At 42.3% G+C, this 21,836-nt stretch overlaps 1 protein-coding gene across 3 annotated transcripts; it reads right to left on the reverse strand.

The window, feature by feature from the left end:
- Positions 1–1,922: 1,922 nt before the first annotated feature.
- mafgb (v-maf avian musculoaponeurotic fibrosarcoma oncogene homolog Gb) lies at positions 1,923–16,664 on the reverse strand. Of its 3 annotated transcripts, none has more exons than XM_071504001.1 (3): positions 16,531–16,664; positions 3,549–3,614; positions 1,923–3,455 (listed from the first exon to the last, which is right to left on the reverse strand). In XM_071504001.1, the coding sequence occupies exons 2-3, from the start codon at positions 3,582–3,584 to the stop codon at positions 2,976–2,978; spliced, it is 516 nt and encodes a 171-aa protein (XP_071360102.1). In that variant the 5' UTR covers positions 3,585–3,614; positions 16,531–16,664; the 3' UTR covers positions 1,923–2,975. The 3 variants fall into 3 exon arrangements, with proteins under 3 accessions (XP_071360102.1, XP_071360103.1, XP_071360101.1); XM_071504002.1 differs by lacking the exon at positions 16,531–16,664 and adding an exon at positions 15,802–16,276; XM_071504000.1 differs by lacking the exon at positions 16,531–16,664 and adding an exon at positions 3,745–3,915.
- Between the last annotated feature and the right edge of the window lie 5,172 nt (positions 16,665–21,836).

Raw genomic sequence — 21,836 nt, forward strand, 5'->3', positions numbered from 1 at the left:
AGATGAGGACACACCTTACTAATTGTAATAACTGCACAGCAGTAGTCTAGATAACCCCTTTTTCTTCACAGTGGAAAAGTAGCGGTCCGGGTAAAAGGCTGCTTGTATGTTGTGTTTTTATCATTGTAAATTGCTTCTTGTTCAGTAAATGACTCAATTTAAATCTGGTTTTCCTTGGTTAAAAACTGTTTGAGGCAATTGTACTTGATAATGGTAAACCTCACTCTTTGACAGACAAACTATTAAATAGCAGAATAGATTTTCTTCACTTCATAAAACACCAAATACAATAACAAATGTTATTTCACTTCCCTGACACTTACAGAACAGTTCAAAAGCAAATAAAACAGGAACAACATTAAATATGCATACTATATAAAATGTACACAGCAAAAACAAATTTATCACACTCTACAAAAAATAACTTACTGAAGGAGTAGGGGTGATATACAGGCCCACTGCTGAGTTTCACATCTCTTCTACCAGATGTCCTGAATACACATATTATGAAGCCTGTGAGGTTAACCATAACACTTCCTCATCTCATTGGTCATGTTATCTGCAATAATGAGCTCTGAAGACTGCAAGAACCAAAATACAGCCACAAGGGCCTGTTCAGAAATAGAGTCACTGGCTCTGCCATAAAAGAACTTTCTAAAATTTACAAATAATTAGTGCAGATTACGAGCAGATTAACAGATGATCTAACACGTCTGCAGTGTTGGAGCTGAATAATGGGGCCAGGAGGACAAAGATTTTAGGATTAGAGAAAGAGTGCAGTCATCAACGGTGCTATCACCCGCTTCGGCCTGAAATCAAAAAGGGATCAAAGTCATATCCATGAAATAGTGAACATTATAGTTACCTCGTCACATACCTACACAGCACACCACACGCTAGTTCACGGTTACACACACGTGCCTAGTCACTAGAGAAAAAACAAAGCTATTCAGTAGTTAAGCCACTTTTGGTACAATTGCAAAATAGAGAGATACTGTATATCAAACAGATTTCGCTATACCTTTTTTTTTTACAGGTCGTTACAAACAATGCAAAGATAATTGTCTTTATAAAACTCCAGACTCTACCATACATAGACAAAGATTCTTTGAGTATAGAACACCACATAAGACTACTTTTATGGTAAAGCTCATGTGAGATGACAGCCCATTTGTGTGACTGGAAATTCAGAGAAATATCTTTGTTATCCTTGCTGGCTGACTGCACTGCCTGTGATCACATTTGCTCTTGCAGAGTGAGCTTTGTGGTTAAAAGCAAGAGGAATGCAACGTAAACCACTTTGTTTTGAAACAAATATGTTGCTGTAGGTGTAATAACCTTGATTTCCAAGTCAGTCCAATTCATAAACATATGAACCAAGTAGTTAACATAAAACAGGTGCATGGACTTTTCCTAATAACAGAATATTACTTTTCCAAAAAGCATATTCTGTGGAAGAAATGAGGGTAAATATGGGCAGGCCCTTTTAACCTTTAAGTGAATGAACTGCCAAGTCACATAAATGGATGTTATTAGTATTGTTATTAATCCTGCTGGCTACTACACAGCTCATACAACAATGCACAGCGAGAGTTAAATGCTGTCACAATCTGATTCCTGATTGGTCAGTGTATCCCAATAAGCACAGGTATAAGCAAACACCTCCACTGAATCTCCACCGTCCTTCCACAATTCCTCATGTCCTCTTGACTTCTTGATGCATATCATTAGGAGACCAAGGCACTTGCCCTTCCAAATTTCTCAAATATATACTTTTGAGAGGAACTCAGACAGACAGAAGACGACTTTATGTTAATTGAGCTCAAGTGTTCAAGCGACCGTTTCCCTGAAAATTCTTACAAACTGAGATAAGGTCACTGACTTTCAATAACTTTATCTCCTTTTTTCTATAGTTTGTTGCATTTTGTTTGTTTTTTTTTTGGTAAATATCAATTATCGTTTTTGCTCCTCTTTCTGTTAGATCCAGGAAGTACTGTATATCATAATGGAAGCCAGTTGGAATTGAAAAAATGGAAGGACAGAGAAATAATAGGTAAGAGAGAGCTAGAGAGAGTTGGACATAGAAAGTGAAGAGACAGTAGAAAAAAATACAGCTAACTAAATATAGCAATACCAAAACGAACACGCGCCACAGAATTTCACAGAATTCCTGATATATAACAATTCACACACAGAGAATACACTTTGGACCTCATGTGAATGACAACACGGTACAAAACAGTAGAAATACAGTTACCACCATTGTGTAATATATATTTTTCTATAGTACTTTTCTGAAAAAGTTCTTGGCTAGGTGGAGCAAGATGGGACTTCTCTGCAGCCACTGGAATCAGCAGATCACATGAAATCTTGTGTATTCTTTTGGAACTCAGGGACCATATATAATCTATGTAGCTAATTTAATGTTAGACATCTGTGTTCAGGCAAATGAGCACTTCAAATCTAGTACAAATGTGTGACAGGGATTATTTTGGATTTGCAGATATCTAAATCAACCAGCAGTAAAACCTGACACTGAACATTTGACTGATTTAAATGGCAACTGAACAAAATTGGATGATAATTCTGAAGAGTATGTGGCATTTATGCTTTTTTTATTTTATTTTTTTTGGAATTGTTTTCCTTGGCCTGGAATAAACCAAATCTCAAATTCTATGACTTCCCCAGGCTTTCAGTGACCATAGGAACCCTGTCTATCTGTGCTGTGCTAAATGATCATACGCTGACCAAGGGCTTGCATCTTTATTGTCTCAATAAATGTCCTCTGCTTCGATCCTTTCCTCCATCTGCACTGATCTGAGACAGGTGACGGGAACATGCTGAGACAAAGAGATCGAGACTGCCCAGCTGTTTGAAGTCAGTGCAGGTGGAGGACAGGGGAGCAGTAGAGAAGAAGGATTACTCTGATTCAGCTGAACTCCATCTTCATACACCCTCATCTGTCTTTCCCTCCCTCAAGACCGCGCATCTGTTTTTGACTTCACTATTGTAATCACGCTCGTTGCTGTTGCCACTTTCCCTGGTATGAGCGGACCGATGACTGATGATGCCACCCCTCCTCCACCCCCTCCAGCCCTGACCCCGACCCCAACAGTGGGGCTCCGTGCCACAGTCCTGGCGAAGGTCTGTAACGCCTCGTACTTAGACCTCAGAGCGTCCAGCTCAACGCGCATCGAAGCATTCTCATTGGCCAGTTTGTCCACCTCCTGCTGCAGCTGGGCCTTCTGCTTCTCCAGCTCCTCCTTCTGGGTGACTCTCTTCACCCTGCAGCTGGCAGCATAGCCCCGGTTCTTCAGGGTGCGCCGCCGCTGTTTCAGTTGCAGAATCTCTTCTTTGGAGAGCCCTCGGAGGTGCTGGTTCAGCTCCCGCACCGACATGGTCACCAGCTCATCGTCTGTGAGGCTAGTGCCATTCTCCCCCGGCTCACGCTTCACCTGGAGGAAACAGGAGGAAGGACGGGGAGTGAGACAGAGACAAGGCTACGTCTCAGACACAGATAGTTCAGGTTTAAACGTGCACTCTCTCACCTTCAAGGCCTTATTTCCTTTGTTAGGCGTCGTCATGCCACAAGAGCCCTGCTCTTCTGAACAGACCTACGGAGACACAGGAGAGTACAGAACATAAGCAAAGAACGTAACAGAGTAATTGCATCAAAAACAAAGACCCTCAATCTGTTTAAGAACAATCACAGTCCTGTGTAATCAATAAAAGATCAATACCTACCTGGACCAGTGGATATATAACAAATCTAAATCTGCTGTTGGAGCACTGTTGTGTGAGCATGTTACAGTATTATGCATCAGTAGTTTGTATGTATCAAAGTGTATGAGTGAAAGTGACTCACAAACTTTTCTTAGAATTTCCCTGACTTCCTGTTTCCTGCTGGTTACACTGACAGTGCCCACTACCTTTGTGTGTTGAACTCTTATTGGTTGGCTTCAGGCCAATAGTAATGAAATGAGCATGAAAGAAGAGGAAGTGGTAAAATCTGTGGGAAGAACTCCAGGGGAAAACCAACTGTTAGAGGCCTGACACACAGATACACACCTTAGAAGTACAGAGACTGGAGTGAAGTAGAAAGACAAGATACAGATGCCTACGCCCACTGAAGATGAAAAGATTGATAGTTAACAGTGAAGCACACCAGATAATATGATGTGTACGCATTTGCACCAACATATTAACAAGGAACAAAAGGATGGAGACAAAACAGTGTGAATCAGAAGTCAACAAAGAGGGAGCGTGGAAGTGCAAAAGATGAGATCAGTCCTTAGAGCACACAGCTCCACAGATGAGCATCTCCACAAGCTCTCAATGAGATGCTTTGTATGGTGCATTGGTCTGGCTCTCATCTCTCAGACCTGAGCGTGTGTGTGTGTGTGTGTGTGTGTGTGTGTTCGATAAAGGGCGGCTATTGTTGCTGCTGCTGAGCGATCATCATGAGACCAGTCATGATGACTCAGCAGATTCCTGATCTCACTCTCACCCCCCCACCAGCCCTGTCCTCTCCTGCCACACAAATTTCTGCTCTCCTCTGTCACTTTTTATCCCCCCTCCCTCTCTCTCTCGCTCTCTCTCTATTTTCTTTTTACACCCCTTGCAACCCTATAAGTTCTTTCTGAAATTGTGAGGGTGTGCCCAAGTGGTGGGGGTGGGGGTTGGGGGAGGGGGTGTTAACATCTGAATGTGCTTGCATGTGATGGGTGACATGCATTTGTCCTTAAAACATAAAAAAAACCCTGCTCTCCAGCCACACCTGATACTGCTGAATCAGAAGTTTAGTTAAACCAACCAGCTGATTAAAGCCTGTTCTCTCACTGCGTATATCCATACTCTCTTATATATTTCACACCAGGGCAAGTTTAAAAAAGTAAGAGGCAGATTTGGATTTAAGTTATATCTCTTCAGTCATTCAGAAGATATGTTTAAAAACAGCCCCTTGTTTAGGGAAGTGATGACAATGAAGTGACACAAGGTAACGTGTCTCCTCTTGTTCATTCTTATTCCTTTCTGTCAGAAGGCACTGAGTGTGCCAGTGAGCCTATCCCACAATGCACCTCTGTCTGTCTGCGAGGGTGCATGAGTGTTTGTACGTGCGCTGCCACAAATCCTACAGTTATAAATAGCTGTGGATCAAAGAAAAACGTAGTGACAAGCACATACAAGTGATCATGCATGCACACAAAACACATGAACTGCACACCAACTTAAAAATTCTGTTACAAATTCAGTGAAATGATGAAGAATATGGGAAAAGAGCAGTGCTACAATTTGACTCGCGTATGAGGTTTGCTATGAAAGTGCAATGGCACAGCATTGCACTTTAGTACTTGATGCACTCCTTAATAGGTTTATGTCGGTCAATTATAAATATTTTCATTTAACTGTGTCTATAAAGAGCTTCCTCTAAGTGTCTTCCATCCTCGTGTACCACTGCACTCTCGTTTTGTTGGGATGCAGCCTCCCACAGCTGGAGGTGCATCATCGCACAATAGATGGATCAAAGACATGAAGAGTGAGGGTGGGTGTTGGGGGTAGGGGTACAGAGGAGAGGGGAGGCAGTGAAAACAGAGGGGGCAAAAGGAGGTTGTTTTCCTGCCAGGCACTGGTTTATTTCCCAAGTGCCCAAGCCCAACCCCCCTAAGCCCATCTGCATACAAACAAAAAGCATGCCGGCAAGCACACACATACACATTCCCCTGCCGCCGTGCCAGCGGGGCACGATAAAACACACACGCAAAACAGTGAAAATACACAAATGTGCAAATGTAGTTATGTTTAAAGTGCTAAACAATGCAAGATACACGCAGAAGTCGAATGCATGTATGGTTCAGAGGTTTGATTCCATATTTGATAAAATAATTAAAATGTTTGGGAATTTTTTGTTGTCTTAGATAAAAGCAAACAGTGTTGTTGCAGATGCACAAAAGGTATTTGTGGCATCTATACCTGAGGTGGTACAGCTCCTTTGTAGTCATTTTTTGGTATCTGCAAATGCACCACCGTCTGTGGTTTATAAATTTGTTCAATAATGATGAGAAACATTCAGTTTATAAGATGTTCCAGATTTGGCTATGAACAAAGCAAACAGTAACTGGATCTGCTAATGAGTTTAATCCAACTAAGTCATACTGATCATGAAAGAAAAAGATGGTATCAGTGCTATGTCTACAAATGTTTATTATCATTATCAATTGATCTGCCATTTGGATGTCTGTGTTGCCACATTACTGCAACACATTACTGCAACATCCGCAGTCCAGTTCTGAACATTTGTTGTGTGTTATACTCTTATCTCTCTCCCCAAATAAACACAAAACGACCCAAAGATATTGTCTGAAAATTGTGAAAAATGCCAATCACAGTTTGCTGAAGCCCAAGGTAACATCTTCAAATTTCTTGTTTTGTCCAACCATCAGTCCAAAATCCAAAGACATTAAGTGTGGCATGTTAACTACAAAAGATGACTAGAATTCAGATTTTAGGGTCTGGAACCAGTGAACCTAAAAAAATGACTCAACCGATTATCAGATTATCAAAATTGTTGTGGGTTAAAGGGTATCCTGTGGAGTTTCCGACCTGTAATAGTGTTATCCAGCACTTCTTTTTCAATGCTTGGGTCCCCATTTTGTTTGTCTCATGCATGAGCATGAGGACGTACATGCATGTGGGCGATGCGATATACACTCCTGCCTGGTCGTCTAACATTACTGTGCTGATAGACAGCTGGTGAAGGTAGCGCAGCATGAAATTCAGCAATGCACCAGCAAAGGCAGGGAAGAAGAAGACGGCGTGCTCGTAAACATCAATGTAAGTAACACCGGATTCAAGATGTTCAAAAAAATTAGCACTGCATATATGCATATATTATGAGGAATTATATTTAACACTTTGTTACACCTCAAGCATACACACAATGCATTTTGATGAGAAACACTGAATGTGAACAGAATTTTTGTTTGTTCACAACAACACCCTACAGGGCATCTTAAGTTTGGGTCTTACTTCATCAAGGTTAGATAACAAAAAAACTTGACTTACACCGCAGTGTAAAACTGCAATAAACTAGTTTGTGTGTGTGTCTGTGTGTGTGTTCTCTGAGAGTGTGTTCTTTGAGAGTTCAGACCATGTGTAAGTCACCCAGGTTAAGGATCATCTGCTGAGCAGAGGCATCGCCATTCATCTTGGGTGAACACACCAAGACACACACACACACACACACACACACACACACACACACACACACACACACACACACACACACACACACACACACACACACACACGAAGTGCCAGAGGTGTCCTTCCCATAATGCTTGCAGGGTGGTCGCTGCGGTGTGGTCAATGCCACAGCCACTGTTGCTACAACAGACAGCTTTTTTGCTGTGGCAGGCTGTATTTTTATGGAGCAACCGAAAGAACGCTGACGACTCAAGAGCAGAGCTGCTTACGGTTACAGTGGAGACACAACACACACACACACTCACGCACGTACACACATACACACGCACATGCTCACATACACGAACACGGAGAGGATGGGACATGGGGACAGGGATGGGAGAAGAGGCAGTGAGCAGTGGAGATGAGTAAAACATGGCTGGATGAGAAGAAAAGGTAAGAAAAGAGGAGAAAAGAGGGTGAGGAGTTGGTAAGATAGCAAGGTGAAGAACGACTAGGTAAGAAGGGTGGAGGGGGGGTTGCCGGTGGTGGTAGAGGACTGAAAGAATGCTGACGTCTCCAGAGCTGATTAGCGTTACAGCGGAGACATCACACCCACAGCCGAGAAAAATGCTGAGTATGGAGGGAGGACGGGGTGGGGAGTGCAAATGACAAGGGAGGAAGAAGAGAAGAAAAAGAGAGGCAAGTGAGTAGGGGGAAGGAGGAGGTGGAGGAGGAGGAGAAGGAGGAGAGGTGGGGATGGAGGGAGGAACACCGATGAGGAGGAACAGGACGAGGGGGGAGGGCAGCGACGAAGGGGGAGGAGGGGGTGGGAAAGTGTTTGAGTGAAAATGCATCCTCAACACATTTGTAAGAGCTTAGCTGTTGGGTGGAGGGGGGACCAAGGAGGGAGGAATGGATGGAGGGGGATTGGGGTTGAAAAAAAAAAAACCCTGAACTCAGCAACGACCACGACTAAAACCTCCAATTAGAAAAGTTCTGAAGCTGATCCAGTGCAATGAAACTACTGCTGACCATCTCTCTCTCTCTCTCTGCCCTACAACCTTCTGCTCTCTATCACACACACACACACACACACACACACACACACACACACACACACACACACACACACACACACACACACACACACACACACACAAGAAAAGCTTCTCATCCTGTCTTGTTGACAAATCAAGTCCCAGAGAAGGGATGAAAACAAGAGTAATAGTGAGGCAGAAGGTGAACTCAGCGATCATGGGACTTATAAAGACAGATTAAAGAGGCACAAGAAACAACACGAGACATATAGCAGGACTCCTTTCTCCTCATGTAGTGCAGACAAACAGGATGACGAACTCTGTGTGTGTTTCTGTGTGTGTGTGTGTGTGTGTGGCCTCAGACAGAGCTCTAATTAATCCTGTTTGAGAGAACCTTTTGCTCTGGCCACTACTGCCACACAGAGAGGAATTTCTTAGAAAGAGACTTCCTACTTAAAAGCTGGTGGCATGCTGCACACACACACACACACACACAGGAAAATAAATAGCCAGATTAGGCGCTTCAAAAATGACCTGGGGGCTGGTGTGTGTGGGTGTACGCAAGCATAAACAAGCCAGCATACAGAGAATGATCAAGAATAGATTGTAAGAGTCACAAGTCATTTGTGATGCAGTGGCAAGTCTGTCTTTATTGAATAATCCTACCATAACAACTGCCTTAACTGCACCTCCTCCCTCAGGCAACTCTCTGAGCAATAATGAAGAACACAAAGGATGGCAGCAGAGAGAGGCGGCAAAGACACACGTTAGGACAGAGACAGAGGAGGATAGAGAGGATAGACATGATGGAATGGGACAAAAATATGAAAAATATAAGGAGTGGGAATTAAAACCTTAGAGACCGCCACAAAACTCAGCTCCTGGCTGCTGTCCACCTTGCCTTTGTTTAAAAAAAAAAAAAAAAAGGGAGCAGTGCCTGAACTCATTGATCTGCTGTGGGCCCAGGGTGCTGAGGGAGTTGGTAAATAATTAACAATGAGCACTGTGTGGAGGCTAATTGAGAATTAGGAATCAGATCAGCGATAATGGCAACCTGTGCATGGAGGGGGGGGGGGGCACGCTCACAGCGGAGATACAGGACCATGGAGAGAGGGTGAGAAACTGAAGAGCGAGGGGGAGAAAACACACCAGTTTGAGCTGTGTGCACACGTGTGTGTGTGTGTGTGTGTGTGTGTGTGTGTGTGTAGAAAGAGCAGGAAGCTATTAACTGGGAGGTATGCAGAGCGTGAAATAAGCATGATAACACAGACAGTGGGGAGAGCAGAGGAGACAAAGACAACACAAGGAAAAGTGAAGGAGAGGACGAGTTTGGTGCCTCATATACATATTATAATATATGGAGAGGGAAGAGCGATCACTTTCACACTTTTCTGAGAGTTCAAAAAGGCTATTGTGTGTGTGTGTGTGTTTGTGCGCACTGGTTAAGTGTGCGCGAGACAGTGTTTGTGCAAGTGTGTTATTAAAGGCGAGAAAAAGTCCTGGCGTCGACACGTTTTTCCCATTCCAGGTAGTAAGTCGGAGTGTGATGACAAATTTCCCAACACAAGCAAAAAAACTGCACTGTCAGGCAATTGAGCTCTGGCTCCTTTTTTTTTCATAGTGCTTTTTTTTCCTTTTGAAGAGGAGGGAAAGCATGTACCGTAGGTTAAGTTGGCTCTCTCTTTGTGTGTGTGTGTGTGTATGTGTGTGTGTGTGTGTGTGTGTGTGTGTGTGTGAGTGAATAACAAACAGAGGGCTGTGAGGGGAGACAGAAATAAGTTAAACGACACGTTAAGTTTATTTCCCCCAGACGCAGCACATCCCTGGTCAGCAGTACTAACCTGAGACAAAAGAAAGTTTCAGTGCAACAGCAAGGTAAGCATCATGTGACTGTGAGGTTGCATTTATCATTACCAGTCACATTAATGAAGACGTATCATCAGAAGCTTCTCAGCAAATATATATAACAACAGGAGGGAACGCACACGGGGTGATGTATCAGGTTTGCCGCTCACAGAGGGGCCAGTGGCATATTGCACCGGGACATTACTGGTGGCCCTTTAAGGTTTCCCATGTGGTGTCACTCATTTAAGATGGTATGATAGGTATTGTACCTCACACACAAACACACACAAAGTATGTGGGCATGTGCATTTTTTGCTGTAATCATGTCTGTTTTGCTTCATACAGGTTAGTTTTGTCTTCCCACGTCATGCTGTCTACATACTTATAGGTTTATGTAGACATTTTCATATAAGGCATGTTACAAAGCTAGACTCCAAATAACTTTGATGTTTTGTATGTGAATAGTCCACTAAGTGTTTGTGCATCATCCAAAAGTATTTCTGTTTTAACCTACTAAATAATATCTTGTGCGGTTTCCAGTGCAAAAGAAGCACAATAGAAATCAACATGAAACTCAGATGGCACATTAAACAAATCCAGTTTTTGTCTTCAAGCTTTTGATAATCAATTAATCTTTTAGGTAATTTCTCAAGCAAAAAGGCCAAACATTTACTGACTTCAACTTTTAAAGTGTGAATATTTTCAGGTTTCCTTTGTCATCTATGATGAACTATTAGTTCAAAACATTTGGATGTTACCCTAGACGCTGAGAAACTGTGATGCATATTTTGTAGTGCTTGATGACATTTTACCAAAACAATGTATCCATTCAATCAAAAAATGAGTCTGCAGATTAATCAACAAGGAAATTAAAAGGTGAGTAAAAATGCTTTTAGACGTTAACACACAAATCTAATCAGGTATCAAAGTTAAAAGTGGTTAAAAAGTTCAACCTGACTACAGATGCTGATATCCCTCACATCAGTTTAGAGCAGGTCTGATGTGTAGTTTCCAAACTAGACTTTAATGTGATATTAAAACTCAGTGGAAAACTGTCACTGCATGGAAATAATTCTGTGCCACAGGTGAAGGCAAAGAGCTGGCGCTACATTTGAGGCCCACTCATATCTTTGTTCTCCCTCTTAACTCCTTGGCATTGATCCACACTTTGTGTGTGTGTCTGTGTGTTTTTTAAAGGTTCAGAAACTCATACCACAATCCTGGGATCGTCACACTGCAGTTAAAAAATGCGGCAAGTTGGCGCATAAAATGATGCAACTGGTAGACAACCGCTGGTGCGGATGTTCCTGTTACCAGGGCCTTGCATCTCCACAGCTACACGCCACTCTCAATATCTCAACCCGGCATGCAAAACAAAATCCATGCTATGGTATATGTGTGTATGTGAAGTATGTGTGTGTCTGTTGGGGTGTGTGTGTGTGTGTGTGTGTGTGTGTGTAGCAATGAGTAGTCTCCTTTAACTGGAGCCTTCTCAAAAAGCTCCAAAATAAACCTACTGGTCCTCAGAGGGAAAACATGAATTTGACTCAAAGAGTATTTATTGATACAGAAGCTCGGCTTGGTATTTGAATGCACCACAACCATTACAGGACAGAAGGTTAGATCAGTAATGTGAGGCACTTAGACTGAACTTAAACTTGTTTTCCATTTCCTAATCCTTTTGACTTCTTGTGCATGTTGCAGTGGGATTTATCTTGATTTCATACATTTTTCGGTTCTCAGGGAGGTTATGTAAATAAGGAGTCAAGACACTTGTGGAGGGATGGTACATTGAACACACACACACACACACACACACATGCATGCGCGCGCATGCACACACGCACACACGCACACACACACACACACACACACACACACACACACACACACACACACACACACACACACACACACACACAAACTCAAAATAACACAAGGACAAGCAGCACACTCACACAGAGGCAGAAAAAAAACAGTGGAGCACAGCAATGATTATGCACCAGATCTGCTTACACCATATTTCATCATTACTGTTGAGAAAAAACACTCAACTATTGATCTGCCCCACTGCTTCCTTTTCTCTCTGCCTCTCTCTCTCTCTCCCACTCTCTAATTCCATCTTTTATTCCTGCTTTTACTTCCCTCTTTTTACTTCTCTCACTCTCAGAAATTTGCAAGCATAACAAGACTTTTCTGAAATGGATCCCTGTAGTAAACAAGATCATAAACACACAGACGTCACTTAGAACTGATCCGCCAAACACTAACTCTCTCACACATACACATACACATACACATACACATACACATACACATACACATACACATACACATACACACAGACACACAAAGGAGGTGGACACAATATTGTGAACACCTGTGCAATCCTATGCAATCCAGTACTATAGCCCTGCAATAAACGTTGCCTTTGTGAAGCTTCTTATTTAATGTAATCCAGGAGCTGGAAAGGATTTGCAACAACGCAACAACATATAAGAATATAATAGTGTACAACACCAAAACATGATTAACTATTAACCAATACCTCAGGATTACAGGCATGAATAAACACCTCATTGACACTGAAGGCCGGGTATTGAACTTTACATTTTTGTTACAGACTGCAATGTCAGATTGCAGTACATGCTTGCTCACTTTCTTAGTTTATTTATTAATTAGATATTTTCTGTGTTAGATTATAATGTTTCTAGTATTAGACCATGTTTCATTTGTACATGACTGCTCTGCTTTAAGGTAAAATCAACACTGATGTATTCTGCAGAATTACCTTTTAATACTATTTAAGTTATCCTATCAAATAAAATACTGTCTTGGTATGTATCAGTACCAAAACTCTGGTATCTTATTGGCACCTGTGTCAAAACATAACCATACTCTGCCTTAGTGGCAGTCAGTAAGACAGTAATTGAACATTATTACTATCACAATATCAAGGTATTTTTATGCATTTGTCCACCCTTTGCAAACTTCTAGTTTTTCAAAGAGCAAAGTTTTTAAAACAATACTATCACATGAACAGGACTACAACTAACGATTATTTTCATTAGTGATTAATCTGACATTTACTTTCTATAAAATGTAAAAAAAAAACTTTACTATTTCCTATAGCCCAAGCTGACATATTCTAACAGCTGACAAACAGTCCAAAAAGAAACATATTTAGTTTAATATCACAGACGACAAGCAAAAATGCACATTTAAGAAGATGGAAACAGTAATTTTGGGCATTTTTGTGTTTTAAAACGTAAATGACTGTTCATTTATGAGAACTATGGCCGATTGATTTCTTTAATCAATGAATCAACTAATCATTTGAACTATCAACATAAATGTGTCTCTTTCCTCCGGAATAAACACCTGTCTTAGCTCTCGCTCCTGTCCCATCGCTCCTTCCTCACACAGCCAGAGGAGGTTTTACACAGTGTTTCATCAACTTGACCCCTGCACATGCAGGGAATCAAACAAGTTTATATGAGCACACACACAAACACACACACACACTCCTCTAAAGTGGAAAGACACAGTGATGTTTCACTCATTACTAAGGACTTCCTCCTGAAGAGAGAGTCTTCAGGTCGTCATTATGAAGAGATGGAAACAAATCAACTGCCAAGTGCAAAATGCTGTAATGGCCAAATGATAGTAAAATCACCTCCCATTGCTACTTTCTACATCTCCCAAATGCAGCTAGAAACTCACACACTTTTTTTTCACACACACAACCCCTACAGCAACTAGATCTTAGCATCTTATAGGTGTTTTATATCTCCTACTCTCTTTGCACACTCTCTCACATGCACACACACACACACACACACACACACACACATTCACACACATGCACACGACAAGGCAAAGAAACTAGCTGTGGTAAGTAACAAGTGAAAACGCCATCTGTCAAGCGAGAGCGCATTTGCTTCGCCTCAGCATTTTCAGGGGAATGCCTTGAAGACAAAAAGGTCCTTGTTCTCAATCTCTCCGCAAATCCCATCTCTCATTCTTCCTCCCTCTTCCTTCATCCCCCTTGCTCTGCGCGCCTTGCCGCTCCGCCACCATCAGCAAAGTTGCACACATAAGCATTGGTCAGCGTTCAATTACCATGAACACCAGGGAAGTGGGGAAAGTACTTGACAGAGAAATGCACTTCAAGCACTGATTAAATACTGATACCAAGTATAAAAAGCTTAGCCCCCAGGTTGTGTGTGTGCATACACGCAATGAGAAAAGGAAATGGGAAAAATGTGTGTGTGTGCGTGTGTGTGTGTGTAAGAGAGAGAGAGAGAGAGAGAAAGACAGTAAGGGGGGGTTGGGGGTGCTCTTCTCTCCAATACTGATACAACTGTTTCATCATTATGACCCTCTATTACAGTACTTGCCAACTTGCTTACTACATACTTTTGATACACTCCACAGAGTGCTGACTCTAACTAAAGCTGCTGATATGGAGTCATTAGGGGGTGAAGTTTCTGTTTTTCTTGTGCCCACAGAGCTTCCCCTATTACTCTTCTGTGTTGTGTTTAAGACTTGCAATGCTCATAGGTTGCTACGAGGCAGCTGATAATGGCCCATCTACAAGAGATCAATCAGAGGATATTCTGTTGCAAGGCATTAGTTCATTGAGGTGCTTTCTTTTTTTAGCACAAGCCTGTGTGGGTTCATGAGCAGTCCACGTCCAACATTAACTGCCATGAGAATGTGTCCTTCCCTCCAGCCTTCATTTGTTTTGGACCACATTTACTCAATTATATTCACACCCAAGGCTAACTTTTGATTTGTAGACTAAATAAATAAAAGTGACAGAGGCCACTGCACAGCACCAAGTGTAGCAGATGTCATTGTTTTCTTGTGACTGTGAGATAGTTTTATCCCAGTTATCCCACCTCAAAAGTAAAAACAGGTTAAGCAACTAAATAATTTAGTGCATGTTATTTAGCATGCCTGTGTGCACACTGTTCCCCCTTTGTGCTTTAAATCCACTGACTGAAGATGTATTTGAAGGGGCTGAATAACCAAACCTCACTGGAAAAAAAAAATGAATTAGTAACATTTTAAACACTCATTCCTCAGCCCACATGAGCTCTAATTATCCAAGAGACACGTCAACATCCACTACATGACCAGGGCCTACTTATTTCAGAGCCAAGCCCCCGATATAAACCCAGCTCTTCCTTCCCTCACGCCAGACCTTTGTCCGCCCGCCTGCCGCCGGTGCCATGTTGCCATGGCTCCCTCGTGCCTCCGCTCCGCTCTCGCAAACGTTGAGAAATAACAACGTTGTGATGAATCAGCATCTCTGCGGCGAGCGCAGCCGGTGTACAGCCGGGCGAGCCGGGAAATGGACCAAATCTCTCCGTTTGCTTTCAACTCGCTTTAAACCTAAAAACGTGTCACCTAATGTCAGTAGAAACACATGAAGTGAGGGCCTGTCGGAGGAACAGCGTCCGACACAAAGCAGATGTCAACACAGTCGCTCCGGCAGTCACCGCTGCCCTCTCGCTCTCAGCCGTTTCCAGCGGCTAACGGCCGGACGTTTGACAGTTACAGCGCAATGACCGCCGGCTCTGCTCGTTACTGTCGCTGCCTGCATCACATCTTACTCATGTCACACCGCCAACTAAGCAAAGCACAGAGCAGCCGCAAGGTTAACTCCAGAGTCAGGAAAAACAGAAAATCCCAGCACACCTTCCGTAAAGCTGACTGGCCATCTTACCTGCGCGGCAGCCGCGGACGACAGAGCCGGTGTGAGGAGCGACGGCGGGTCGCTGCAGTTTGTGTCCCCCGCTGCCGCTTCAGCACCCCGGAGAGAGGACAGCCGGAGGAGCTAGCGTTGAGGTTGTGTGTTGTTTTCGAAGGTTTCCGCTGTCCTAAGTTGTTACCCTGCGTTAAAACGTGTCCCCTAGCTCCTCTTTCTTTCACCTTTCTAAATATTTAGTCATTTAGTGAGCAGAAAACAAGGGAATCCCCGGGCGTACCAGCGGCACAGAAAGCGGACTTGCTCTCAACTCCCCGCTCGGTCCTCTAATTCCGACACATGGCTTCTTTCTAAGCTTGACAACCGCACTAACGTACACCCCCTTTGTCTGTGTTGTTATGAAATCGCTGGCTGATCGGTCGGTGTGGCGGTCGAGCGACCGACCCGGTCGCGGTGGAGCATGTACAGAGCTGGATGACGACCGGTTCGTGATGATTCAGCACTACCGGAGCTCTGCCCTTTAAACGGCAGCGGCGCTGCTGCGAGTTCGGCTGAACAGGACAGCGCGGCGGCGGCGGCGGCAGCGGCAGCGGCACCGGGGCAAGCGGAAACATAAGTGCGACCGCGCTCGTCGGCGATAACGGCGTGGCAGCGGCGGTGGCCGTGCACACTCAGCAAAACAGCACGTCTATATTCAGCAGTTTTTAAAAAGGCATTTCAGTTTTAATTTTGACAAAGCTGACTCACCAGAAGTCAAAGCGGCGCGCCTTTCGCCCACCGCACCTTCTAAGGTTGGGGTTCGCCGATGGTTGGTCGACCCGGTGTGGAGGAGAGACAGTTGGAGAAGTGTTTTTTCCGCTCACGCCTTCTCGCAGGTCTCTAGATATATCCACTCCTTTATGGTCGGAGGCGCCAGACGTCAAATGATGTTTGGATCACATGGTTTCATTCATGAAGGATCTACGCAACCCGCATTTAAAGAGACATGAGACACTACTACTGTGTGGTGGACCTCTCACAACAGTGTGGAAAGTGTGACAGAGGCAGCCCCACCTCTGTGCAAATGTCTAAACTTAGAGCAAACATTTGAAGCACTGATTTGCTCCAACAATAAGGAATGAAACTAAAGGAAGCAAATAAAAGCAGAGCTAGATAAAAAGTAAAGCATCTGAAGCTGGACCAGTTTTACAAAACACTATCATCACTGGGAAATGTCAAAATTGTGTTTTTGGTTAAATATGACGCCAAAGTTTGAGATCATGTGATATGCCTATCCTCATCTGAAGAGTTTTGTGATGGAATTGCATTATCCTAAAAACAGACACCAGAAAAGAAAAAAACAAGGCATACACTTTTCTACACAGGTCTTTTTTTTAAGCTGTTTACCTAAGTCACAGAAAACATCCAACTGACATGTAGATTTCTATCACTGTATCACTTCCCCTAAAAGAAGGACATGAAATGGCAGTATCAGAAATGGTGAGTTCCTGAGTCAGGTTCCACGAACAAACTGTTATTTGTCACATTCACTAAAACTGTACCACAAAATCCATCATTTTCCTTGAGGCCTTAAAGTGGTAAAGAATTTTCATATAGAAATATTTTAAGAGGTTTAATATGAAACATGAGAAATTATTTAAAATCTAGATGTATTTATTTTTGTTGATATTGCTAAAATGACAGATTTGCACTGTATTTGTGTTTCTTTTGTTTTGTTTTGTTTTGTTTCCAGTCATTATTTAGTGGAAGAGCAAAAGGAAAACGTGAAGCAGATCACAAATCATACAATACCATTAATGATTTAGGATATGATTTAAAAACAAATATATACAATTAGGACCACTGTGTAGTAGATTATCAATTCCATTTCCATTGCTGAGAAACTAATGACTTTCCATATAAGATAAGAAAGCACTCAAGCAATATTATCAGCCTATTTCCAGATAATGCCACTTAGTTTATAAAAATAGGTGGTATTACATATTCAGTGACTGATATCTCCACTTGGACGTCCTGGCCTTTGAAGAGTCACAGTAAATCTTTGCCAGGCTGCTGAAAGTAAAGATTCATTTTGAAATATCACTTGGATTTGGCTTGGTATTTTTAAGAAAATGACTAATACAGAAATGAAGCATCATACAGTGGGTTAGGTCATTTTAGGATTAGATTTAGAAATGTGGTTCCAGGATAAATTAATTGCATTTTTTTCCGCACAAAAACATCTTTAAAAAAGCAATTCTGGCAATTTTTGATCCAAAGAAGCTCCTGACATTTTATCAGCATAGACTGGACGGATGAGTGCAAGCGGTATAGGAGAAGTAACATCCTGCATTTAGTGAGGAAATACACCAGTATGAATGCTCCTTATAGTAGTAGCTTGTTGGGATTGATGGAATATAAATACATGTACTCAAGTACTATACTGAAGTATAATTTTGTGGTTCTTGTACTTATTGTACTACTTTATGTCCATCTTAGACTGTGTGTGTATAAGCTATTGTAATTCAGAGTGAAATACTGTACTGTACTGTCTCATACTAAAAGAGGTAGTAGCAGAGTACGTATTTTGAGCTGAGTATTTAAATTTCAGTCTCTTTTTATGTCTAGAGAATTTTTTATTGGTCTTTTTAACATAATTATAAAAACACAACTATCATGATTTCCCATAAATTTCTTTCTACATTACATTATAATCTCCTTTTTACTCCATTACATTTATCTGAGCCAATTTGCAGATTTGAGGAAGGAATGTGAGCTCCCCTCATTAAAATGCAGGTTTTGCACATTTAATTGTGAATGGATAGAACTGCCATTTTTGCCAGCTCTCAGCTCTTTATGGTAGAGTACCTAGACAGAAGCCACTTTGAGGAAAGGGCATATGACAGTGCACTTGGGGTTTGCCAAACAGCATTTAAAGGACTCTGAGAGGAATGAGGAAAAAGATTGTCCGGTCTGATGAGACAAAAATTGAACTGTTGGAGCAGAACTCTTGGTGAAATACTGTCTGGTGAACAACAGGCACTGCTCATCATCTGGCTAATACCATCCCTGGTCAGGAAGGATGAATGCAGTCAAATCCAGAGGTCCTTGAAGAAAACCCTGCTCCAGAGTGTGTGCAACCTGAGGTAAAGGTTCGCCTTTTAGCACGAACTCTGTTCCTGAAGCAAACAGGCAAGAAAAGGCTGGAGTGTCTTCAGGACGAGTCTCTGACTGTCCTCCAGTGGCGCAGCTGAAGCTTAAACTCCAGAGAACATTTGTGGGGAAACCTGAAGATGGCAATTCACAGACACTTTCCATCCAATCTGACGGAGCTTGAGAGGATCTGCCAGGAAGACACTGTCTACAATACACTGTCCAAATCCAGGCGAGCAGAATTCATAGAGATTCATCCAAAAAGACTCCAAGCTGTTATTGTTGCCAAAGGGGCTTCTACAGAGTAATGAATTAAGGATCAGAACATTTTTGTAAATAAATAGATTTCTGTTTTTGATTTTTAATAAACTTCTGGGTTATTGAGTGTGAATTGATGGGCAAAACTGTTCATTTCATCCATTTCAAATCAAATCCACAATGTAAAAAAGTGTGCTCAAGGGGAAGCAGTCTGAATACTCTCTAAAGCCACTGTACACCCCTGTGCACGTCTCATTCCCAGATAGGCATCAGTGGAACACAGGTGTGTGTCTCCATGAATCCTCAAGACCTGCACAGTGCAGGTTAGCACTTGAGAGAAGCCCATACTGCAGATTCACTGTGTGGTAAGTGTCAGAGCTTCCTCTTTTCTGCAACCGTTTCACCAAACAGCTGCATCAAGCTGATACCCTATCAGCCAGGAGATCACAGTTGTGCACAAGTCTGACACACACACAAACACAAACACAAACACACACACACACACACAAACACAAACACACACACACACACACACACATTACTGACAACGCTGCAGTGCACAAACAGTGAAACAGGAACATGGAAGACTGACTGGTGACAAACAAACACCTCATTCCTTGCTCATATCTGCAAGTTTTTCATTGTAGAGAGAATCGGGTGGATGTCTGGTGGAGGTGATGGAGGAGAGAAACAAAAAGAAAGAAAAAGCCCCTCCACCTATCCACTCATCTTGGTTTCTGGCTCTCCTCCTGGCCTTGATGCGATATGCAAACAACCATGTTACTGCAAAGGTCAGTGATTACATTGATTGAATGGAGATGACAGGTAGCATCTGGCCTACCTGTGGACAGAAATCCCATGCTGGGCAGGAGCACACATACACACACACACACACACACACACACACACACACACACACACACACACACACACACACACACACACACACACACACACACACACACACACACACACACACACACACACACACACACACACACACACACACACAGTCCAAACTTTCCGCTCAAGGATTATCTGCCACTGAACTGCCATCTTAGACCCTCTGCTGGTGTCAAGATGATTGACACAAAGCACATCCTCTTCACCTTGGGTGGAAGAGAGGCACTCAAAGCGGTCCATCCAACCAAAGGTAACAGAAGTCTAATAATGAGAGGCAAATGGAAGTCTCTCCAGGAATGGCTAATCTTAACGGAAAGCGGCAGGAGCAAGCGGAGAATAACCTTTTGGCATAAAAGAGGGATTACCGAGACACTTCAGTGGCGGAGGAAAAACCATTGCACGCACAAATAAACAGCCTGAGAGCACTAAGAGCATGTGGGTCGCAATTTAATCAAGGGACACTGGTGTGTGTATTAGTTTAAGAAAAATAAACTAATCCTACAACAGCTATAAATTGCTCAATTATAATGAGGACATGGCTCTTCACAAACCATCACTTTTCTTCCATCATCTTTACTTCACCATTATGCACCTGTGTATTGCCTGAATAGACCCACAGGCCTATCTCATTCCAGCACAAAGTGGCATCTGTTAATCCAAAATGTAGCAGCCTGGAGCACAGGAACGGGCCCAAGTATGTAAAAAGCATTTAACAGGCTTTGAGTCTGCTGTAGCCACTGTCTCTTAATATACCTACATGTAGCTGCACCTCGGCCCTCTGCTATCACACTAACTCAGAACCCACTGATATGTAGTTTGTAAACTCACAGAACCCGGTGGTAGAAAGTAACATTTACTCAAGTACTGTGCTTAATTTCAAGTACCTGTATCTTAGTGCGGTTTCCATTTAATGCCACTTTCTACTTCTACTGTGCTACATTCATCTGATAGCTGTAGTCACTGGTTCAGATTTTCAGATTATGATTGTATATAAAAATAAACCAAATGATTATCTTGTGAAATACAACTCATGCATTCAAGGATTAAACCATTATCTTAAACTTTTTTGGCTTGTGGTTCTTTAGAGAAAGCAAGAGCCCTTGTCAGATTTCACATGACTTCGAGTTGTTAGCACTTCCACCATAGAGTGATTTCCTTTCTAAAATGCTCATGTTTAATTTAAATAACTGTTTGAAGCCCACAAAGGTGGAGAAAAGAGAAGTACAGAAACTTGTGTATCAGATCTTTTTTTCCCCTTTCTCTTCTGTCAAATTAATCATCTTACACCTTACAGATTTGTCTTTGGACTCCCTTAGTTTGAACCCTCTAAACTATATATAAAGCACTTACAACTAGCTCCACCATGAGCAGCTACAACAGCAAAATGCAGCTAATAGATTGATGTATAAATACTAATAATCTGATAATGTCATATATAATTATATATCAATCACAGGAGATTTTTTTCTGCAGAACAGTACTTTTACTTTTGATACTTAAAGTACATGTATCTGATAATACTTACAGTATCTGTTCCATTGACATTACCCCTGTGTTTCTCAACTTGTTAAGTAATGATGATGTGAAGACCTGGAGGGAAATCCAGGATCCCACACACTGGTCATATGCCCTGTTGACATAAAGTTTCTAAAATTGGACTGTGTTTCCTCTTACAACAGCCAATCACAATGTATCACCAGGCCAGGGAGGAAAAACACCTTTACCCTTGTTATTTATGGCACATGCATAGTCTGAGTTTG

This window comes from Trachinotus anak, unplaced genomic scaffold, assembly GCF_046630095.1.
Source record: "Trachinotus anak isolate AG129_WGS33_773 ecotype Australia unplaced genomic scaffold, CSIRO_AGI_Tana_v1 ptg000019l, whole genome shotgun sequence".
NCBI lineage: Eukaryota > Metazoa > Chordata > Actinopteri > Carangiformes > Carangidae > Trachinotus > Trachinotus anak.

Bases quoted from the DNA above. Each gene is read 5' to 3' on its own strand.
- mafgb (XM_071504000.1), bottom strand. From the start codon at position 3,804: ATGCTCACACAACAGTGCTCCAACAGCAGATTTAGATTTGTTATATAT. The intron at 3,615-3,744 runs GTAGGTATTGAT...GTGTCTCCGTAG, and splicing joins TTATATATCCACTGGTCCAG to GTCTGTTCAGAAGAGCAGGG. The intron at 3,456-3,548 runs GTGAGAGAGTGC...TGTTTCCTCCAG, and splicing joins AAGGAAATAAGGCCTTGAAG to GTGAAGCGTGAGCCGGGGGA.